The sequence below is a fragment of the Vigna umbellata genome, chromosome 10 (genome assembly GCF_029865625.1).
Source record: "Vigna umbellata cultivar VRB3 chromosome 10, Vumbellata_1.0, whole genome shotgun sequence".
Taxonomy (NCBI): Eukaryota; Viridiplantae; Streptophyta; class Magnoliopsida; order Fabales; family Fabaceae; genus Vigna; species Vigna umbellata.
Window position 1 is genome coordinate 7,709,686 of NC_142174.1, and position 21,683 is coordinate 7,731,368.

At 36.6% G+C, this 21,683-nt stretch overlaps 2 protein-coding genes and 1 pseudogene across 2 annotated transcripts; 2 read left to right on the top strand and 1 right to left on the bottom strand.

Annotated features, from left to right (window-relative positions):
- The first annotated feature begins 1,244 nt into the window (after window positions 1-1,244).
- On the top strand, window positions 1,245-10,616 carry LOC148191787 (uncharacterized). Its single transcript, XM_088099962.1, has 5 exons — window positions 1,245-1,357; window positions 1,573-1,630; window positions 10,085-10,159; window positions 10,284-10,349; window positions 10,440-10,616. Exons 1-5 carry the CDS (start codon window positions 1,245-1,247, stop codon window positions 10,614-10,616), a joined length of 489 nt encoding a protein of 162 aa, XP_087956088.1.
- On the top strand, window positions 2,276-3,865 carry LOC148191788 (uncharacterized). The gene is made up of 4 exons (XM_088100585.1): window positions 2,276-2,335; window positions 2,431-2,565; window positions 2,650-3,083; window positions 3,511-3,865. Exons 1-4 carry the CDS (start codon window positions 2,276-2,278, stop codon window positions 3,863-3,865), a joined length of 984 nt encoding a protein of 327 aa, XP_087956711.1.
- Window positions 6,143-8,599, bottom strand: LOC148191789 (protein FAR1-RELATED SEQUENCE 5-like; annotated as a pseudogene).
- Window positions 10,617-21,683: the final 11,067 nt, after the last annotated feature.

Sequence of the window (21,683 nt, forward strand, 5' to 3'; positions counted from 1 at the left end):
GACGTGGCGAGGACGGGCACGGGCAGCTTGCGTTTCAAATTTGAAATGGTATTCGAACTTCGTAGACAGAGAAGCGCGAACAACCAAAACCCACTTGTGTGACCTAGACGAGAGAGTTGGAGAAAGGGTTCAGGAGCGACAGAGAGAGAGACCGAGTCCTTGCCGGAGTGCCGCCGCCGTTCACTGTTGAAGGCCGTGTGGGAGAGATCGAACGCCCTCCAGCCCGTTCCGTTTGAGGGGCGCCGCAGCTCCGTCGAAGCGAACAGGGCATCGTGTTCCGTCCGTTCCGGCCCAGCGACCTACGGAGGCGTTGAAGGTGTCGCTTCGTCCCAGGTGGTGCCGTCCCTGTCGCGGAGTGCCGCCGGAGGTTCGCCGGAGTCTCGCCGGAGTGTGGGCTGTGAGGTGGACCAAAAGGAGGGGTTTTCCGCACTGCGAGTTCCACCGACACCTTAGGCAACCGTATCTGTTCCAACCGCCACACGTCGTCTTCACCCAAGGTTGGTTTGTTTTTGCATTTTTCAGTGGAATGAATGTTGAATACATGGATGATGTTGTTTTTGGATTGGATTTGGTTATGTAGGAAACGTCTCCCAAGTGGATGTTGTTCTGTTACTAATTTTTATACAAGTTCTCTGCTTAATCTTACACTGTTGCTCTAATTTTGTTGGATTCGTAGTCATGGTCCTAGTTGGCCTTGGTGTCAAAAAACTTGAACCCAATCACCCACTTCATTCGGGTTTGGTAGCAGTAATGTTGGTGAAGCAAGGGTCCTAGAGAATGTATTTTTATGGGAGACGAATTTGTTAATAAAATGTTAAGAAATTGTTCCGAAATTACTTAGAAGTAGCTGAAATGAGGTACAACAAACAAGCCACCCCAAAATGAGAGTGATGGACGTACGTGGCCTTTGTGTGCAAAAACTGGAACCCAGGTACCCAGTTATTTTGCCTGAGGTACCAGTCCTGTTCCTGTATCATGAGTGTTTGAAAATGTTGTTTTATGTGGCACGAATATGTTAAAAAAATGTTATCCTGAGTGTTCCCAGATTGCTTAGAAGTAGGTGAAATGAGGGAAAACAAACAAGCCACCCCAAAATGAGAGTGATGGACGTAGTTGGCCTTGGTGTGCAAAAACTGGAACCCAGGTACCCACTTATTTTGCCTAAGGTACCAGTCGTGTTCCTGTACCATGAGTGTTTGAAAATGTTGTTTTGTGTGGCAGGAATATGATGAAATAATGTTAACATGAGTGTTCCCAGATTACTTATAAGTAGATCAAATGAGGGAAAACAAACAAGCCACCCGAAAATCATAGGGGTGGACGTAGTTGGTCTTGGTGTGCAAAAACTGGAACCCAGGTACCCACTTAATTTGCCTAAGGTAGCAGTCCTGTTCCTGTACCATGAGTGTTTGAAAATGTTGTTTTGTGTGGCACGAATTATATGCATTCATATATGAGAATTATATTTTGTTGTGTTTTAACAAATGCTGACAATGTTTGTTATGATTTCCAATTTTTTGTTTTAGTTCATTGTGTTGGTGTAATGTAATTTAAGTTTTTGTGTTGCTGTAGTGTGATGGAGGAAGAACGTGGTGAACAAAGTGACAAAGGAAGTGATAGAACGAAGAAGGTACATAGGATTGTATTTGATTTCCATACATTTGTTGTTTGACTGTATTTAATTAGTAAGCATGACTTCCTATGCAGTTAGTGTTCAGACACTACTGCAGAAGCAAGATGATAGGTGTTTTGAACGAACGGTTGACTATTGAGTAGAAGGGATACATTGAGAAGAGTGTTTTTGGTTGGTTGTTATACTTGCCAAGTTCTATTAAGATAGGTAGGAATTTGTTATCTAAGTTATGTGGTGAATGGGTAGATAGCATGAGTGGGTTTTTATTTAGGGGGCAAAGTTATTAAGTTTACCGAATTTGATGTGTGTCTCTCGTTAGGGTTGCCTGTTGTTGGTGAAGCGATAGATTTAAATAAAGTTGGGCATCGTAGTGTTTGTAGGGAGTACTTCCCTGAGGGGAAAGTGGATGTCAGCATGGTATATGACTTTTTGTTAGAGGAACATGAAAATTTTCCAATAGAACATTTTTGCAGTTTGTATATATTGGTAGGGATATCAGAGTTCTTGCTTCCGAATCGAAGTGGAGTAGTATTTCCAATCATTTTTGACCTTGTTTGGGAGTTGGGGTGTGTGGCTAACTACAATTGGGGCAGTTTAGTTTTTTAGTACTTTGTTGAAAGTGTGTGTAGTGCTTCAACAACAATGAAGAATGAAACAACCAAAAGCCATATTCATGTTCAAGGATGTGCTTACCTGTTGCAGGTACGTGTTTGTTATGTAATTGTTAGTGAAAGACAATGATTCTTTATTGTTTGAATTATTTTTATTGTCTTAGTTGATGGATTAAACATTTCCAGGTATGGTTTTGTCACCATTTTGTGACACCGAAGTCCATTTACAGTACACGGGTAACAAAATTCCCAAGGTTGTTGAACTGGATTGATATGAATATTGGGGATAAGTTTATCAAAACTGCTTTGGCAAAGGGATCGGTGAGTAGTTGTTGATTACAGGAAGGTGCAAAGGTATTTATGATTTCTGTTATTATGAAACAAAAATTGTTAATCACATTGCAGGTTGTTATTGATGTTGGTGTGTCCAAAGAGGAGCTTTGTTATGGTATGGTGAAAGACGCTTGTGAGAAATTTGGTATTCCATTTAAGAAGCAAAATACAGGAGATAAGGAAAAATTACTTTTTGTTGTACAAGAACAAACACGGGTAATCGCGGACATGCAAAGCGGTATTAAGGATTTAAGAAAGTTGGTTGAAGCAAAAAATGAAGATAAGAATGAAGAATTTGTGGAAGAACCGTGTTGGGGAAGTGAAGATGGTTGTCAAAGTACACCGGTTCAGCATGAGCAGCAAACCGCTGTGGTTGAAGGTGGATTTCAAATGCAACAAAGCACAATGTATGATCGTATGAAAGCGCAACCCCGAATACGGGTTAAGAGTGTCGTAAAAAGAAGTCCTTATACTGCAGGTGTTAGAAGAAAGAAATTAGTACCTGAGTAATTTGTATTACATTACGAATGTCACTTTTAGATAATGTTATCATGTTTGGAATCATGTTGAAATAGTTGTTTTAATTTTGAAAACATTGGAATCCTTTTTTGAATTGTGATGATTTCATTGTTATTGTCTGTAATAGTTTATGACAGAAGCAGGGAGTTCAAATGAAGTGGGATCAACATGAAATCAAGTTGTTTGAAATAAAGTTTGTATGATATTGATGGGGAATTTGAGGCATGACAGTGGAGTTTTTGTCATGGTTGTGGATAGAAATATGGTTTTGAAATTGATTATTATTTTTGTTACACCGGAAATCATGAAAAACAAAATAAATCGAAATATATTGTTGGTCATACAGCATCATTGTGCAAACTGAAGATTACAAATTGTTAGGGCCTGGCGAGTTTACGAGAGAAGATGATTTAGGAGGGATAGGGAAGGGAACCGTACGATAGAGGACGAGCGTCCTAAGCGAGTGGGAGAGGGAGTGGGAGCAAGAGGGCTGAACGAGCGGAGCGAGGCCGAGCGTCCTGAGAGAGTGGGACAGGGAGTGGGAGCAAGAGGGCTGAACGAGCGGAGCGTGGACGACCGTTCTGAGCGAGTGGGAGAGCGAGTGGGAGCAAGAGGGATGAACGAGCGGAGGGAGGACGAGCGTCCTGAGCGAGTGCGAGAGCGAGTGGGAGCAAGAGGGCTGAACGAGCGGAGCGAGGACGAGCGTCCTGACCAAGTGGAGATAACGAGGGGCGAGGACGACCGTTCTGAAACATTACTCCCCACTTAATTCAACGGTGATCCCATTTGTGTTTTGTTAGGTCCAGTTGTTGTTTTGTAACATAATTTTGGGACTTAGGTTGTGTTATATATTGATAATTTACCACGCTTATTATATTAAAATATAATAATTTTTAACATGATGGTGAATATTAGAAGTTCAAACCGTTTATGAAAGAGGTACTGCACCGTAGTGTGCATAACTTATAAAGTAAGTACCCAATCATATTAAGTACCATCCCACACGTTAATTTTTGATTTTGTATTATTATGATTTTATTTTTGAAATTTTCAAGAGTAGATGAAAACCTTGATGTCCAACTAAGTCTACCTTATTGGGCATTTTTGTCAGGTAGAAAGATGATATCGAAGTTCAGAAACCCCTGTGGGCAAAACTGATAACGTAAGTACCCAAATATTTTAACTAAAGTCCTACTTATGTAGAATATTTTCGAAAAGATGATTTACTTTATTATGTTAGTGATCATTTTGACAACAAATGTTTTATTGCATTGGTTTTAATGAATTTATTTCTTTTTTTGTTTACCATAACAAATGAAGTTAAGTCAAAATTATTGAAGTTCAACTACAACAATTGAATCAAGACCAACGTGGTTGACAGAAAAAAGTAATAATTGCATTTTCATTAGATCATAAAAATTCAAAGACAGTTACATAAATTCCTAATGTAGATTATGGTTTACACTGAGATTGGATGTATAACAGTACAGGGACATCCATTAATATAAACTTGAACTAAAATGTCATTTCCAAGATTGTTAACCTCAAACACTAGGACGTCTCCCTCCTTCAACCCATATTCCCTGCAAAATTCCTTCCATCCTTTGCCAAACTTTGTGGAATTGCGACTGACAGAAACCAAAACACTACACATGACGCCGTCCTTCTGTCCAAGGAGCATAACCTGTGTCAAGCCTTTGCTCCTGATAAGATTCCCAAATGCAATTTGCAAGTCCTGTGGCAGTAACAAAAATGAAGTAAATCACATTGTCCAATTTATGACAAGTTTATAACAAAATAAAATTTTAGTTAGGACGTACCAAATGACTACCCTCTGCTTGTGATTTTGTCAACTTCACCGGAAACAATGAGGTATCAGGATAATTGGTACCATCATAAATGAAGGATTCCCTACTCTCTTGGGAGCAAGCACCGAAATATATGGTGATATGGAAATGATTATTACCCACATAGTCGAAGCTTATGTGGGAATCGTTCAATCTTTCGGGGTATATGTTTCTCATTTCACCCCAACCATTAGTTATTCTTGGATTGACGGTATCCATGTTTTAAGTCACCACATGCGTGTGACCATTGTTGTCCAGCAAGGACCATGTCGGTCCTAATTCATTTTGAAAGGCCGCAGTAAAGTGCCTATCAACGTACCCAATGTCCTGCACAAGTTTTAAGCAAGTATAAGCTAACTTTCATGACAAGAAATTAATTACGAAGAACATGCTTACCGAATGAGAAAAGTGGATGGATCCAAATTTCCACAAGACTCGTAATGTTAGAGCGGAGGTTGAGGCAGCCATAACTTCAAAATGCAAAACCAATATGTTTGGCTGTTTCCATTTACCCAACCCTAAACCACAAATATATATACACAATGAAGAGGTTTGACGAAAAGTCAGAACAGTGCACCGTCAGACGTGTCCAATGAATTGGTAGAGTGAATTAATTGGTTCGTTACAAGAACGTTGAATGCCATTGGGAGGTGTGGAATTTGAATCCGTTCAACGAAGCAGTAAATGTGTTGAACCGTTTCAACAACCATTTATTTCATAATAAATGAGTCGTACTAGTTTATGACGTGGTGGTTGGGGTACATTAAATGGATAAGAGAAGAAGAAAAACCACATTAAGAACGAACGCTACTAACATTGAGAACGAACGTTATCCGAATAAGAATATTACGGAACGGGCGCCAAATAAGGACCGTCCTAACAACGTAGTTGACAAACCGAACGTTCAAAGTCAAAAGTAGAGCACATGTCAAACCCCATAATTGCCGAACAAAACGAACGATGCTAAGAATGGGCGAACGGTCGCTACATAACGAGCGTCATACCAAGGAAGCACAGCACGCGGAACGTTTACCCAACAAACACAGGGTTCGGTAGTAAACATTCCTCAGTAACCATATTCATGAAAAATAAATGTAACCAAGTAATATATTAATGTTATTTGTTTGAATGAAACGACACACATTATATTGAACAGCATACATACCCCAAAAAATAAGTTTATACCCACACTACATGGGTTAAAGGTGTGTATAAGTATTTCGTGAAAAGTCATCATTGTGAACAATGTATTCTCCGGATGTCAATAAAGACATGAAATCTGATTGGGTGACTTGAGATTCAAACATCTCCTCAGTTGGAAGTTCCTGAACATTGTGGACGTCTGTTATCTCCTCAGTTGGAAGTTCCTGAACATTGTGGACGTCCGTTATGTCTTGGTTACTTGTATCCTGAAATAAGAGTATTAGTTAAGGTTTAAATCAATGAAGTTGATCACTAATAAAAGTACATCAAAAGAAACGACATGTGTGTCTGTTACTGACATTGGAATTCCTTCCATGTTTGGTTTTAGCAGCATGTGACTTTTTCTTTTTCGTAATTTTTTCAACTGTTGATTGCAACCTTTTTGTCCTGGGTCGGCCTTTGCGTTTGACAGCTACAGGACTGCGCACAAGTAAGCCGTCAATTTCACAGCTACGTGGAACCTCTTCATTACAATGCAGACGTCCATCCATGTGAGATGCATCATTGACCGTCGACAATGTGGTTGATGTACATACACCCAAAGTTTTGGCTATACAGTTTAAATCCGAAAGCAAGTTTTCAGATGCAGTGTCAGAGTCACAGGCAACCTCTGCGATGTCATAGAAACGCTTACACAAAGCTTGGTACCTTTGCATCTTAGGGTCTTCAATGTTGTTGGTGTAAGATGCTTTAATGAGAGTATGTCTTCTACGCACGTTTTTGCTCCACCTACGCAAAACATATTTTCTTGGTACATTACGCACATCTTCTTGCCCTAGGACCAATAAGGAATGTCTACACAACATTCCCCTAAACTCAAACAGTTGGCAACTATAGTGAGTGTCAGTTGTCACAAGATCAAAGACTACTTCATGAAATTTTGAACGACACTCAGCCTCCCATATGAAGTCTTCTTTAACACTGTACCTAGTTATTGTACCTTCTTTTGTCATGTTTTTAACGAAGCAGTTCATGCGGGACCGAAATTCGTTTTGAACTTCCACAAATTTTGCCTGTGTGTACTCGGTTTGGTATTGTCTTTCAATAAGAGATTGAGATCCACATGGTAGTGTCGTATTCATTGAAGAAAAATCGGCCTCAAGTTCTTTTTGCGCTTTTTGTCGTAGGGCGTTATCGTACTGCTGCACAAATTGTTGAAGTGTTGTACTTGAATTTATGAATCCATCAAAGAATGCATTCATGCCCTCACTTCGTTGGGTAGTTGACATTCCCGCCCAAAATTGATGTTTCATATAACAAGGAACCCATCTTTCTCTATCTGCATACAATGAATTTAGCCAATCATTATTCTCTAACCCTTGACATGACATCAAATTTGCCCAGCCTAACTCAAAGTCTTCATAATTGAGTGTGTCATACACAAGCCTCTTAAGTTCACTTTTGATTGCTTTATAGCCTTTGTAGCCTTGCAACTTCTCAGGTATTTTTTTCATTATGTGCCACAAGCACCAACGGTGTTTTGTGTTTGGAAACACAACGTTTATGGCATTGGACATTGCCTTGCATTGATCAGTCACGATACCTTAAGGAGCCTTGTTTGACATACATCTAAGCCAAGTTGAAAATAACCATGTGAATGTCCTAGTGTCCTCTGCGGAAATCAAAGCACAACCCAGTAATATTGAATGACCATGATGATTAACACCAACAAACGGTGCAAATGGCATATCATATTTGTTTGTTAGGTAGGTTGTGTCAAACGACACAACATCACCAAAATCTAGACATGCTGTGCGACTTCGTGCATCGGCCCAAAACACACTGCTTATTCGGTTGTCGTCGTCCATTTCCATATCATAGGAAAAATCATTGTTTAATTCTCTCATTGTTGAAAAATATCTTAAAAGTGCTTGGCCATCACCTTCCTTACAAAGAGTTCGTCTCTGCTGCCCAATATAATTACGGGCATCACGTTCCACGAATTGCATATTTTCAAACCCACCGGCCTCATTGACCAAAGATATGAAACTTTTGTTAATGCGAACACCAGAATTATCATTGATATTAAGGGTGTGCTTCGCATGCATATTAATTCTTCGATTACCACGTATAAGGTTGGAGTTATTTGGACACATGTCATGGCTGTGTTCAGTAACAACTGTTCTCATCTACCATCTTCCTTCTTTCATAACAACAGTTATTCCAGCTGGACATTGGTTTTTCTGACTTGGCTGGGTTTTCCATTCTGGAGCAATGGAAGATAGGTACTTCCCTTCCCTAGAGCAAACTAATTTAAGGAAGATTAAGTCGTTGTTCTTATTTGTCCTAGAAGTCCGTATCCGAACACCAAAACCACTCCTCACAGCATAGTCAGTGTAAAAACTTTTAACCTCTTCAATTGTATCAAACCACATATGAATTTTAGGGACAATATCGTTCACATTCTCAGTGGAATCGTTGTTCACCGCACAAGCTACTTCTTCAGACGCCATAATACGTGACATACACATTCAAAAGCAACGCCTAGTCCAACATGACATGGACGTCAAAGGTTAATGAAAGCGATCATTAAAACATGACAACAACATATTTGGTATTCCGGGACCACTAATGTTCATGCCCACACTTTGTGAAAACGACAAATTTCTTGTATTTCCAACTTTCAAACAATATTGTAACAAAAGGCAACATTTTTCTTTGTTCAATCAACCAGAAAATAACTCTTTAATAGAAGGCATAACATTTGAAATCAGTAAAACATTAACTTACTAAGAGAAGGAACGTCCTTTCACAACCGCTTCAATAAATGGCCTTCAATATCCCACCAAGGTCCAACGGCCAAGCTCCTGGGGATTAAATGCTCTTCAATGTCTGAACAACTTCCTGGGATTAAATGCTCTTCAATGCCTTACCAACTTCATACACGGAAGCTGTTGCTTTCGGCCATACCCTGTAATTCTTGAATGAGCAAAAGGTGAGTAATGCGAACAAACAAATTAATCACAAAAGGTCCGGTTTATTTGGCTTCATACTCCATTAAATGGAAGTTGGTGGATGGGCGGGAAACTCCAACGTAAGGAACGCCTAAACATTAATTGCATGACAAGCCAATTAAGGGTTTTAGCTGCACAAACGTCATGTCAAAATAATATAATATTATTATATTATTATTCAATTGTTAAGTTATCCCTGCGTGAGTTGTGTTAAAAAAGTTTGAAGTCTAATTATGGCGATTTAAGTCAATATTTTAATATTATATTCATCTATATAATACAGCTTTCGATTTCCTATTGGCATATCTCTTCAAAGTAGTTTGGACGTCAGGTACAATAGCTTTTCCTTTAACTACAAGTAGTGTGTTTTTTCGTTGGCCCATGCATAACCTAATTCGTTTTCAATGATGCAGTTTGAAAGAATGGAGCCATGGGAGGGACTTGATATAGACGACAGTGATCTCAAAGCATTCTTAAAAAAGTGCAACTCAATTGCAACGTTGATACCAGGACCAGCTGGAAATGTACAAGTGGCCATGCTAAACAGGCAAACAGATGAACCTAAGTCAACACAGGAATTTGTTAATGACATTGCAAAGGCAACATTTGATCGAGATTTTAAATCTAATCCTTGGATATGGGCTGAGAAGTTCATTAAACACCATGGTCAACTTTTTCATTATCACTGGACACGGTTAAGTAGTTTAAATGTTTAATGTTTTCAATAACAATGGTATGATATTGTTTGCAGGACTTGTACAAGATGGCAACATTAACAACGTCACCCAGCTAGAACGCGTTAAGTCAATGCATGTCCTTCCATTTGTAGCATGCATTGTTAAAGAGTGCAACCCAAATGGATTGGGTGACATGAAAATTGTTGTCAAGGTCAATCACTTACAGGATTGAACTGCCACACTGTCTACATTGTTAACTTTGTTAAAAGCGTGGTATGTTAACATTTTCGGTATTGCTTCCTAACAGGATCAAAGTACGTCATTGTCTGCTTCGGTTCACAACAAAGTCCTTCTGCATCCGGAGTTTGGGCCGGATATAGGAGTTGGTGTTGTGTTATTATTGCAAAGTGTAAACCAACTACACCTTCTAATTATAACCTTTAAGAATCATGCACCACGTTAACTTATTCGTTGCTTTAAAATGTTATACATGTCTTTACGCACAGGTTGGTGCATTGAGTCCTTTTGGCAGGATTTACTATTTGAATATAATAGTCCGGAACGTTGTGAAGGTAATATCGTCAACTCATAACTAAATCCTAATTATTTTGTTCGATACGTACGGGCGTCGTATTGTTAAAGTGACTTTAACCAATGTGTAGGTCTTCAAAGCTGACATAGGTCCTCCAACTGAGGAACTACTTAACGCTTCATCAAGACCTGTGATTCGATCCAACCCATGTGCCGAAAACAACAACAAAAACAAAGATGTTGGTCCATCTGAAAAGGCTTGTCCTTCTGGCTCTAATAATAAAACAACAACCCCCATGGAAGATTGATGACCGTTTACAAATTAACGTTATGTTTGTATTTGAAGCATTAGTTAACATAAATATTAGTTATGTTTTGTAACGTACTCTATGCACTTATTTCAATATCAATGAAGGTTACCTATTCACAATTGAAATCAAAGAATAACCATAATTTACGTTCCACATCATTGTCACCCACCTTACGTAGCCTTCCTTTGCTTTCAGCATTTGCTATTGGATCCATCCGACATCGTTCATGTCAAAGAAATTGAGCTGAATTCATGTGTAGAAGGCCTGTATGGATGGACAACATACCCAACAACCAAGTCGTCCGTCCAAAGCATCTAAGTCCCTAATGCGAACGTTTTGTTGTTAAACATTTACGCACGTTCAGTTTTCCGTCATGCTGTTACAATTTAATTTGGCTAATGTGTTCGACTTCTACGTAATTTCCAAACAATGACATTAATGATCTCCACTGCTATTAATGGCTAAATAAGTGGGTACTTAGGTTTCAGTTTTTGCACAGACATGCGAACTTCGTACACCACAGTCATTTACGGGTGCCTAATGTCCTCACATATCATTCGTTGTGTTTGTAATTAATTTATAAACAATTATTTCTAAATTTATTAACAAATTCCGGCCACTGGAAGCTCAATTGCTAACGCTCCACCTGCACAACGTAAGGAACGGGTACCAAAGGGTAACTAAGTGGGGACTTAGATATAACTTTTTGCACACAAAGGCCAACTTCATACACCACAGTCATTTAGGGACAAACATAATGCTCCCTAACTTCCTGGACGAGCGTGCACTTCTCACTGGGCGACCGTTCGTTGACTTCCGTCCACAGGGCGAGCGTCGTCTTCTCCCTGGACGACCGCCAATTGGACGTTCGTTCTCCTGACGAGCGTTCGTTCTCTTGGGCGACCGTCCTTTCCTGCTTCCGCACTTCGACGAGCGTTCGGTCTCTGAAAAATTGTAGCTGCAGGACGAGAACTGTTACCAAAGGCCAAATAAGTGGTTACTTTGGTATAACTCTTTGCACACACAGGACCAGTACGTACTTCGATAAAACGTTTTGCACATGACAGTCAAATAACTTCAAATAACTTAATTTGAACTACCACATATATTTCTCAAAATTTTCATAAATCACATTGGATGTGCAACCAGTACATAAATATCAAATGTATCAACAAATGTTCAAACATCATTAATTCCCAACATTCTACAACATGCCTAAATCTTCCAACACTGGATTCCTCCGCACGTTGTCGACATCCAAAATCCATTGACAAACATAATGCTCCCTAACTTGTTGTAGTTCTTCCTGCAAACACAATAATGCACAAAACATTAATCCAATGCAACATTTGTATGAAAGATGCACAACATACAAATTTAGACAGCTTACAGTTGTGTAACTGGCATTGTCTTTCTTTCATATTTGTCAATGTCATCCCACAACTCCATAATTTTCAAAACAATTACTCCACAATCAAATCTACATCAAAACAAGTCCAACAACGCCAGTATGATATTTAACATATGAATTATACAATAAAATATTATACTTAGAAAAATCAACATTACAAACATACTTGTTTGGTTGGATTGGAGTATGCAAGTGTTGTATCTCCAATGATGGTTTGTTCTCTTCCGAACAATTCAACAAATGTCCAAAAAGCAATGCAAGATTATGTGCCTAGAAACAACATACTTCCCTTATAAATTTGGAATCGCAAAGTAAACATCAATTACTATACATACAATGACATTGTCAATCTTTTGTCGTTCCTTTCTTTTGTGCCCAAAAGAGTCCAGTGCAAACATTTCCAATGATGGAATCTTCACAGCGTAGCACCACCAATGGCCGTCATGGATAATTGGGACAAACAACTACAACAAAAATAATATCACACCATCAACTAGGAATAACCATAAACATACTCTCCAAATTACTTCAATGAAATGTAATTGCACTAACAAATTCGGCATTAACAATGTCATCAAATCCGATGATATTAGACTGGAAGTAGTGAGAGTAGTCTTTCAATGTCCAAACTTTGCAATTACTCTTTCTCTTTCTTGACTCAATTAAAACATGGGTCTACAAGGAACTGACACGGTTAGCTTTCATTTCTCATGTTAACAGATTATTAAGAGCATAAAACAACTACTATTTTAACGTACCGCATATAATGGACTAAAACATATCCTTTTCACTACTCCAGTACTCCTTCTTTCAAAGAACATGAACACTGATGTGGCAAACAAAATCCCCTACACAACCAACAACTTCTTAATACTATACAATTGAACCGACATATAAAATAAAATAAATCATAAATTGACACACCAAATTTGATTATTACCGTGTTGCCAACCTGCATCCTAGGTCCAAAAGAATAACACTCTTGGGTTCCAAATGTTTGACCGCAAATTTCACAAACAACCCTTGAAACAAAAATATGACATAAGTCAACATGTTTCATCATCACAGTATTACTAAATCGAATTTAATAATTGTCAAATTCATTACCTCCAAGGAAGTTTAAACGGAATAACCATGTTGTACAACTGTGTTCGATTTACATTCAATAAATTATCATCCTCAGTGTCATCATGTAGTGGCACAATGCTTACAACAGGTTCAATATCCATAATGTCGTCAACGTCATCCTTCTGTCCTTCGCAACAACCACCCCCATCAGTATACCTGAATGTTTGAAAACATTCGCCTTCCCCATGTGATCCACCATCACCATGAACATCACCATCCTCTTCTTTATCATCATTCCCTTTGTCATAATCTTCCTTCCCAACACCTACCAATGTAGCCAAACTTCTTAATTCTTTATCCATTGCAACCATTTTTCTTTGGTTGTCTTCAATTTTCTTCATGACCAATTCTTCCCAACTTAACCCTAACTCATCTCCATCATCTTCCGCTATTGACCCTTCTTCCAAATGAAGGGCCGCACAAATGATTGAGTTTTGATGGTCCTCGTCCCGCAAAAACCACTCCCAACATATCTATAAACATCCTTATGTAATTAATCATTTAATAACAATAAAACACAATTCATGTACTGCATATCATAAAAATGTCAATTCAAATAACACCTAACTTACCTCTTTCCGTTTAAACAATTCCTCTATTTTGTTAGACCTTAACTTAAGCGAACGCCAATTCATTATTCGCGGGAACACAATGTCATGTGCACCGTCCGCTAAACCCATACGTTCAACCGCCCATAGCTAAAAAACAAATATTAACCAAAACATTAATCATATGAGAAACAAATTACGGCCACATCAAACGTAATAAAATTTTGAATTTCTTACCTGCAACACTGCAACATTCCCACTAAGACCTAGGTCCCTTATGTCACCTTGCCTGATCTTCCGTGAAGCATTTCCTAAACTATTTACCACAAATGTGTGCACAGCTTTTGCCCAATTATAGTCGTACAAATTATCAATGTTATCTAATACTGTAAAAGGCATGTTACTAACTGCCCTTGAATGTCTAGGAAAGTAGAAAATAATAAAACAAACTAAAATATACAAACGACAAACACAATCAACATCCGTCTCATTATTTTGTATTAACACCTTTATCCTATGTATGACATCTTTTACAGTGAATGACTTTGAAGAAAATTGATGACAAACAACAGCATCAAAGTTATCATCAAAATTTACATCTAAACCACCAACACCCAACCCTAAAGCCATGCAAACATCCGCAATTGTAAATGGTACCATTGTTTGCTTCAAAACAAAAGATTCGTTGCGGCTAACCCAACGTCTAACCATTTCCTTCAACAAAGGAGTGCAGAAGTCAATTGGACTGTTCATATTAACACACCACTTGAAGGGAGTCATTTGCATACGTGTCCTATGACTGTCGCGTAGTATGGAATTAAGGTCCACTATCGGTTTTGTGTCACTCCATGCCCGCAACCGCAACTACAATTCATTTTCAAACAATTAAACCATCATACCCTGTTTTGAAAGAAAGCTTAAACTTTTCGTATTATTAAATATACTTACATTCTTGTAACCTTCTTCGTTATTGCAATCCATGACTACGAATCCAACAGAATTAGAGCAACAGTGTAAGATTAAGCAGAGAACTTGTATAAAAATTAGTAACAGAACAACATCCACTTGGGAGACGTTTCCTACATAACCAAATCCAATCCAAAAACAACATCATCCATGTATTCAACATTCATTCCACTGAAAAATGCAAAAACAAACCAACCTTGGGTGAAGACGACGTGTGGCGGTTGGAACAGATACGGTTGCCTAAGGTGTCGGTGGAACTCGCAGTGCGGAAAACCCCTCCTTTTGGTCCACCTCACAGCCCACACTCCGGCGAGACTCCGGCGAACCTCCGGCGGCACTCGCGACAGGGACGACACCACCTGGGACGAAGCGACACCTTCAACGCCTCCGTAGGTCGCTGGGCCGGAACGGACGGAACACGATGCCCTGTTCGCTTCGACGGAGCTGCGGCGCCCCTCAAACGGAACGGGCTGGAGGGCGTTCGATCTCTCCCACACGGCCTTCAACAGTGAACGGCGGCGGCACTCCGGCAAGGACTCGGTCTCTCTCTCTGTCGCTCCTGAACCCTTTCTCCAACTCTCTCGTCTAGGTCACACAAGTGGGTTTTGGTTGTTCGCGCTTCTCTGTCTACGAAGTTCGAATACCATTTCAAATTTGAAACGCAAGCTGCCCGTGCCCGTCCTCGCCACGTCACATTTGAAGCAGGTTTGATCAGATTTCCTCATAACGCAGCAGCTTTTTTCATTTTGAACGTGGCCCTCTCAAACGCTGACACGTGTGCTGTGTCGAAATGTTGTCAAATTTGGTTGTTCGAGTATCATTTTCCTAGTTTATATAACAACTGCCCAATATAACACACAAATCCAGTTGACATGACTACATACAAATGCTCTTCCTAACCTTTATAGGTTTAAAAATTTGGAAATAAAGAATAAAGGAGAATTTTTTATGCAATAAATATATATATATATATATATATATATATATATATATATATATATATATATATATATATATATATATTATTGTTTTTTTGAGATGATTTTTTTTTCTAGCTCGACACATTGTCTCTAATAGTGTAAATCAATGATAATTGAATCTTTTGTAAGAAATACTTACAAAGACACTCAACTCGAGATAACTTTGAATATTACATATAAAACTAGGAAAGGAGGATGCAAAAATTAGATATAAATTTGTTTTGGAGTACAATTTCCTTATAGAAGAGAAAGAAGAAAGTGAAGAAGTTTATTTATTTAGTGAAAGATGAGAAAGATTGTTTATGGTAGAAAATAGTGTTAGGCTAGGGCAACGGAGCATAGTGGTTTTTAGGTCCGTGTGTCGGAGGCGGCCTCGGATGTGGGTTAGGGATTCCAATCCCCGGGGTATCGATGGGAGGCCGCATCCAAGGGGTTGGTGGGGTTGGTGGGTGTCGTGGGAAAATGGCAGCAAGCCGTACTGGCCTCATATGTTGCACAAGTGAACCTTCACTGCTCAACTCAGCAAGTGTTGTAGGCTTCGAAATCAGTAACATAAGCAACGATAAATCAATCCACGCTCAAGGTGATTTTTTCCCTACAAATAATATAATTTAATATTATTTTGGAATCGACTCAATACTGTATTAGTCTTGAAAATTCAAATATAAATCTAAATTCACATTCAATAAAATTGAAAAAGTTAAAAACCATAATTAATGTTGGATATAAATCTAAATTCACATTATATGATATAAGTTGAATTCAAGTGTATATTTCGAGTAATCTTCCAATCAACCACCAATTGAAAATTGGACTATTTAGAGACTAAATTTTCAATGTTTTGTTTTTTTTTTTCTTTTAATTCCGTTAACTAGAAAGCCTTTGGAGATTTGAATAATTTTTTTTTCGTCTCTGTGTACTGTCTTTGCATTTGGAGATCGGATTTGACTTTTTGGAGAGCTAAATTCCAATCTCACTGTGGCTTTTGGTTGCTTTTTCCTTTGCAATTCGTTTTTTTTCAGAAGATTGACACATCTGGAAATGGGATCTGTGAATTATTATGTTCACGGGGGAGAACGAATACGAAAACAAAAAACAAAAAAATAAAGTAAAATTAAAACTAATATATTTTTGATCTATAAAATTAATTTAAGAAAATTAGTTAAAATTAGAATAAATGTTAATTGATTTGAAAGAGGAAAGAAAATAAAAAAATTCTGTTAGGTGGAATATAATTTGGTTTTTGTTAAAAATGTAAATAGTTTTAAATTTAAAAAATAGATTTTTTTTTAAAACAAAACTTTGTTATTTTTATTATAACTGGTAGAAAAAATTGAATGGGTTTTAAACAATGTAGTAGTTAATATAAAATTTTATTTAAAAGAATTAATTAAAATTGTGAAGAATAAATTTTAATTGGTTTAAGATAGTAGAGAAATTAAAAAATTAAATAAGGTGAAATATAACTTGGTTTCGTAGGAAACATTTTTTTTTAATTTAAAATATGAGAAAAAATAAAAATGTTTGTGAATATTTATTGTTATTGATAAATAAAACATTGAAAAGATTTTAAAAGGTGCAATAATATACATAAAATGAATAAAAATATACACCGTAAATTTTAGATTTGCGTTGAAATATCAAATGATGATATACAAATTAAGTTTCGGTGAAACCATATGGTAATGTCAACAACATGAATTTTTAAGTTTAGATGAGTTAAAAAATAATCTTGACCAATATCAATCATTTATAATAATTTTACATTTTATATTGAAATAAGCCCATAGTCACCATAGTCACCAAAAAGTAGAAATGAACAAGGTACCCTATTCTTCTGCCATAGGTAGCGTTATGTATGCAATGGTTTGTACAAGGCCAGATATTGGCTATGCTGTAGGAGTTGTGAGCATATTCTTGTCAAATCCAGGAAAGGAGCATTGGGAAGCTGTTAAGTGGATACTAAGGTATTTAAGAGGATCTGTCAAAAGAAGCTTGTGTTTTGGCAATGGAGATCTAAAGCTAATCGGATATTCAAACTCAGACATGGATGGAGATGTCGATTCAAGGAAGTCAACATCAGGTTATCTGATTACTTTTGCAGGGGGAGCTGTTTCTTGACAGTCAAAGCTACAAAAATGTGTGACATTGTCTACTGCTGAAGTAGAGTATGTAGCGGTGACTAAAGCCTCTAAAGAGATGCTATGGATGAAGAATTTCCTAAGTGAATTAGGACATGATCAAGATGATTATGTGGTGAATTGTGATAATAAAAGTACCATTCATCTAACCAAGAACCCCATGTTCCATTCACGCTTGAAGCATATCGACGTCCGATATCATTGGATACGAGAAGCGTTGGATGAGAAGAAATTGAAGATAGAGAAAATCCATACATACTTAAATTGGTCTGACATGATGACTAAGTCAATACCAACCAAGAAGGTTGAAGATTGTTGTCAAAGTACTGGTGTCGTGGTACCTTCCAACTAAAGACAGGATGCAATGATGGAATGAAGGATGAAATACCCATTTTGAGTTTTATGGGGGAGTTTTGTTGGATAAAAACAAAAATGGGACCCATCCACATGCTGAAAACAAGGGTCAATGTTTTCATATACCATATATTGAGGAAGAATGTCTTCCACCTTCATTAAAGCTCCTTAAATCGCTCCAATGCACCAACCAAGTTTCTTGTCCTTTCTTCCTTCATTCATTATAAAATGAATGCAAAATGTACAGCAAAACACAACTCACCAAGAATCAAACGGTGAAGAAAGAATTCAAGAGGAGAAAGAGAGAAAGCCAAGGGTACTACCATGAAGAGAGAAACATCACCGAGAGGTGAAAGACACTATGTAGTAGAAACTGTGAGTGTGCAAAAGAGAGTGTTTTTGTATACCATCCGAGAGGGTGAGATTTATTGAGAGATCCTCAGAGAGTGAGAGAAACACTGTAATCCTACTTTCATAGTGGAGATAATTTTCTAGACTAGGTCCCGTGATTTTTTCCGAAAGGATTTTCCACATTAAAATTTCCAGGTGTTATTTTTCCTACGCATACACTTTTATTTTTATGCTTTCGCATAGTGCCCATTTTGGGTTAGCAAAGGAGGGAATAAATACCGTTGTTTCCCAATAGTTTTTTAAGAACAAAAGCATGACGGAACATAAGCTTTAAAATGAACAATTCCTCATATTAGATGTGATTATAGGATGTTACTCAATGAACTTTAAATTAAAAAATTATTGTTGTATGTTGGGACGAAAACTCCCTATTCTAGTACACCCAATAATGTAACATAAATTAAAAGTCATGACAAAAAATAATTTAAATATTTTTTTCTTCTTCTATTCTTTAAGGTGTTTTTTAAGACTAAAATGGTGACATAATATAAATTCCAAAGCGAACAATACTTTATAGGAACAATGATTAATTATAATAATACCACTCGATCTATTTAAAATAAAAACACCAATATTAATCACAAATAATAAATAAATACTTTTATTTCAATAAATGTAAATCAATGATAGTTTTTCTTCTATAAGAAATACTTGCAAAAATACTTAACTTTATAGATAATTTAAAATATTACAAATCATATATATATATATATATTTCTTTACAGAAGAGAAAGAAAAAAGTGAAGATGGTTATTTGGTAGGTGAAGATGAGAAAGAATGTTGTTTATGGTAGAAAAGAGTGGTAGGGTAGGCCTAGGGAGCATAGTGGTTTAGAGGTCTGCGTGTTGGTGGCGGCCTGGGACGAGGGTGAGGGACGGAAGTTCCCGGGACACGAATGATAGGATGAGCATGTGGTGGCGGTGGTTGCCTCCTTAGCAGGCGACCTGAAGATTCGGGACTAGGATTAGTCTGTTCAGGTGGTGGTGGTGGTGGTGGTGGTGGTGGGTTCAAATCTTGCACAGGCGAACTTTCACCAGTGAACGCAGCATGTTTTGTTGGGGCAAGGATGGTAAGTATAAGGAACAAAACTAGCGTCCCAGAGTAACCCATCTTCCTCTTCATATTTACTACTAATTTATTTACGCTTCAATGAAATAAAACACAACCATAACACCTCTTTTATACTACCTGCTCCTTCTCCTAACTTACACGTTACGCTTGATTTTTGAAAAATCTTTTAAAAACATTACTTATATCCTCACACGAAAAGTCATTACTAAAGAGAAAAACAGGGAAAACAGAGAACCTTATAGCCTCCTCTCACAAAATTTCAAAAAATTAATGACTTTTAATTACATTAATTTTGAACTGGATGGTGCTGCAAAACAAGATCAATTTTTAATTACATTAATTTGGGTTTAAATTTTATTTCAATTGAATCCTTTCATCCCAAAAAGTTGAATGGTGTTACAAGGGATAATTTAGAAAAAAAAGTTATTCATACGATTTTGTTCAACATCCTAATAAATTTATGGTGTTATGATCATGTGCAAGATCTTATGCTTTTACTTATTAAATATCAATTTTAACTACAACAAATTGTATATCTTCATTTCACACTTATTGCTTTCACCTCCATTAACCGATAAAAAAAGAGAGTCAAAGTAGAGCGTTCTTACCTTTTTTATTGACTATTTTTTTCAATTTGTAATTGGGAATTAAGGTGTAGTTTTCATACAATTTGCTTGTATCAAACAGATGATCTTACCCAATCCGGTCTTAGGAGTTGGTCATTTAGTAAATCAATCCAATCTTATTCACTTATTAACTAATTGAAAAAATTTGAATTCGACTTAATCAGTGGATTAAATAGGTTGACTTACTCATTCACTTAATTATAATTTTTTTTAAATAAAAAAATTATAAAACTTTTGTAATTCAAATCTAAATAAATTTCACTCTAAAATTATGTTAAACTCCAAAGACAATTCAAATAAAAAAATACTCTACAATCCAAATGTAATCCAAAAGCAATCACAAAAAACAAACAAATAAATTTACAATTCAAATAAAAAAAATACTCTACAATCCAAATATAATCCAAAAGCAATCACAAAAAACAAACAAATAAGTTTCTAATATTTATAATATTAAAATACAAAGTAATAAATAATTAAATTAAATTAGGTGTGGGTTATCATGAGTTCAATTCGAGTGAGCCGAGTTCTAAGTGAGCCGGGTTAAAAATTGACCCGTATAAAAAATATTTTTTTTTTCAAACTCAATTCAACCTAAATCCATGGTGGGTCAGATTGACATGCGGGTTCTAACCCATTTTAACATCACTACAGTTTGTAATAAGGATATAATTCTCAAAAAAGTATATTAGTTAGAAATAAGGATATAATTCTCACAAAATTATATTAGTTAGAAATAAGGATATAATTCTCACAAAATTATATTAGTTAGAAATAAGGATATAATTCTCACAAAATTATAATAGTTAGAGAGATAATGATTCGTAAAAGATATAATGAAGATACATTCTTTTATTTCCTTTTCCTAATATATTTCTTGTCTTTTTCATTCTTGATACTAATCTTTTGAAGTTGCAAATTCAACTTCTCATTTTCCTCCATAATGTCATGCAACTAAGTTTTCTTTTCCAATAATATAATACTAATAGTATTAATAATAATAATAATAATTTTTACGGCAACACAATTTTTGCAATCTTATAATTTCTTAAATAAATTCATGTTAGTTATTATTATGAATTTTGACATTGACACTCAAAACATATCTATCTTTTGTCATCATATAAAATATTATTAAAATAAAAATAAAGAATACAAAAAAACACACTAAACCCTTAATAAGAAATGACACAACATTAAACATGGATAAGTTATTTATTATAAAAAAAATTCTAAAGAAATAAAAGGTGGAAAAGTATCAAACCACTTATACAGTTTTATGTCTAAAAGTCAAATTAACTAACTTAGTTGCACACTAATTTTCCATCTTCCTCTAAAAGCTCAAGGTGCCACTAGTTGATCTACAAAAATCTTGACAAATTAAAGTAGAGTCAATCCCCAACTGAAATCATTAAAAGCATAAATAGT

What these genes read in the sequence shown, in the direction of transcription:
- LOC148191787 (XM_088099962.1), top strand. Translation starts at nt 1,245, where the DNA reads ATGAGTGTTCCCAGATTACTTATAAGTAGATCAAATGAGGGAAAACAA. An exon ending in GTGCAAAAACTGGAACCCAG is followed by an intron (nt 1,358 to 1,572) that starts GTACCCACTTAA and finishes GTGTTGCTGTAG; the next exon opens with TGTGATGGAGGAAGAACGTG. An exon ending in GAAGTGATAGAACGAAGAAG is followed by an intron (nt 1,631 to 10,084) that starts GTACATAGGATT and finishes GCTTCCTAACAG; the next exon opens with GATCAAAGTACGTCATTGTC.
- LOC148191788 (XM_088100585.1), top strand. Translation starts at nt 2,276, where the DNA reads ATGAAGAATGAAACAACCAAAAGCCATATTCATGTTCAAGGATGTGCT. An exon ending in CTGCTTTGGCAAAGGGATCG is followed by an intron (nt 2,566 to 2,649) that starts GTGAGTAGTTGT and finishes ATCACATTGCAG; the next exon opens with GTTGTTATTGATGTTGGTGT. An exon ending in AGAAAGAAATTAGTACCTGA is followed by an intron (nt 3,084 to 3,510) that starts GTAATTTGTATT and finishes AAGATGATTTAG; the next exon opens with GAGGGATAGGGAAGGGAACC.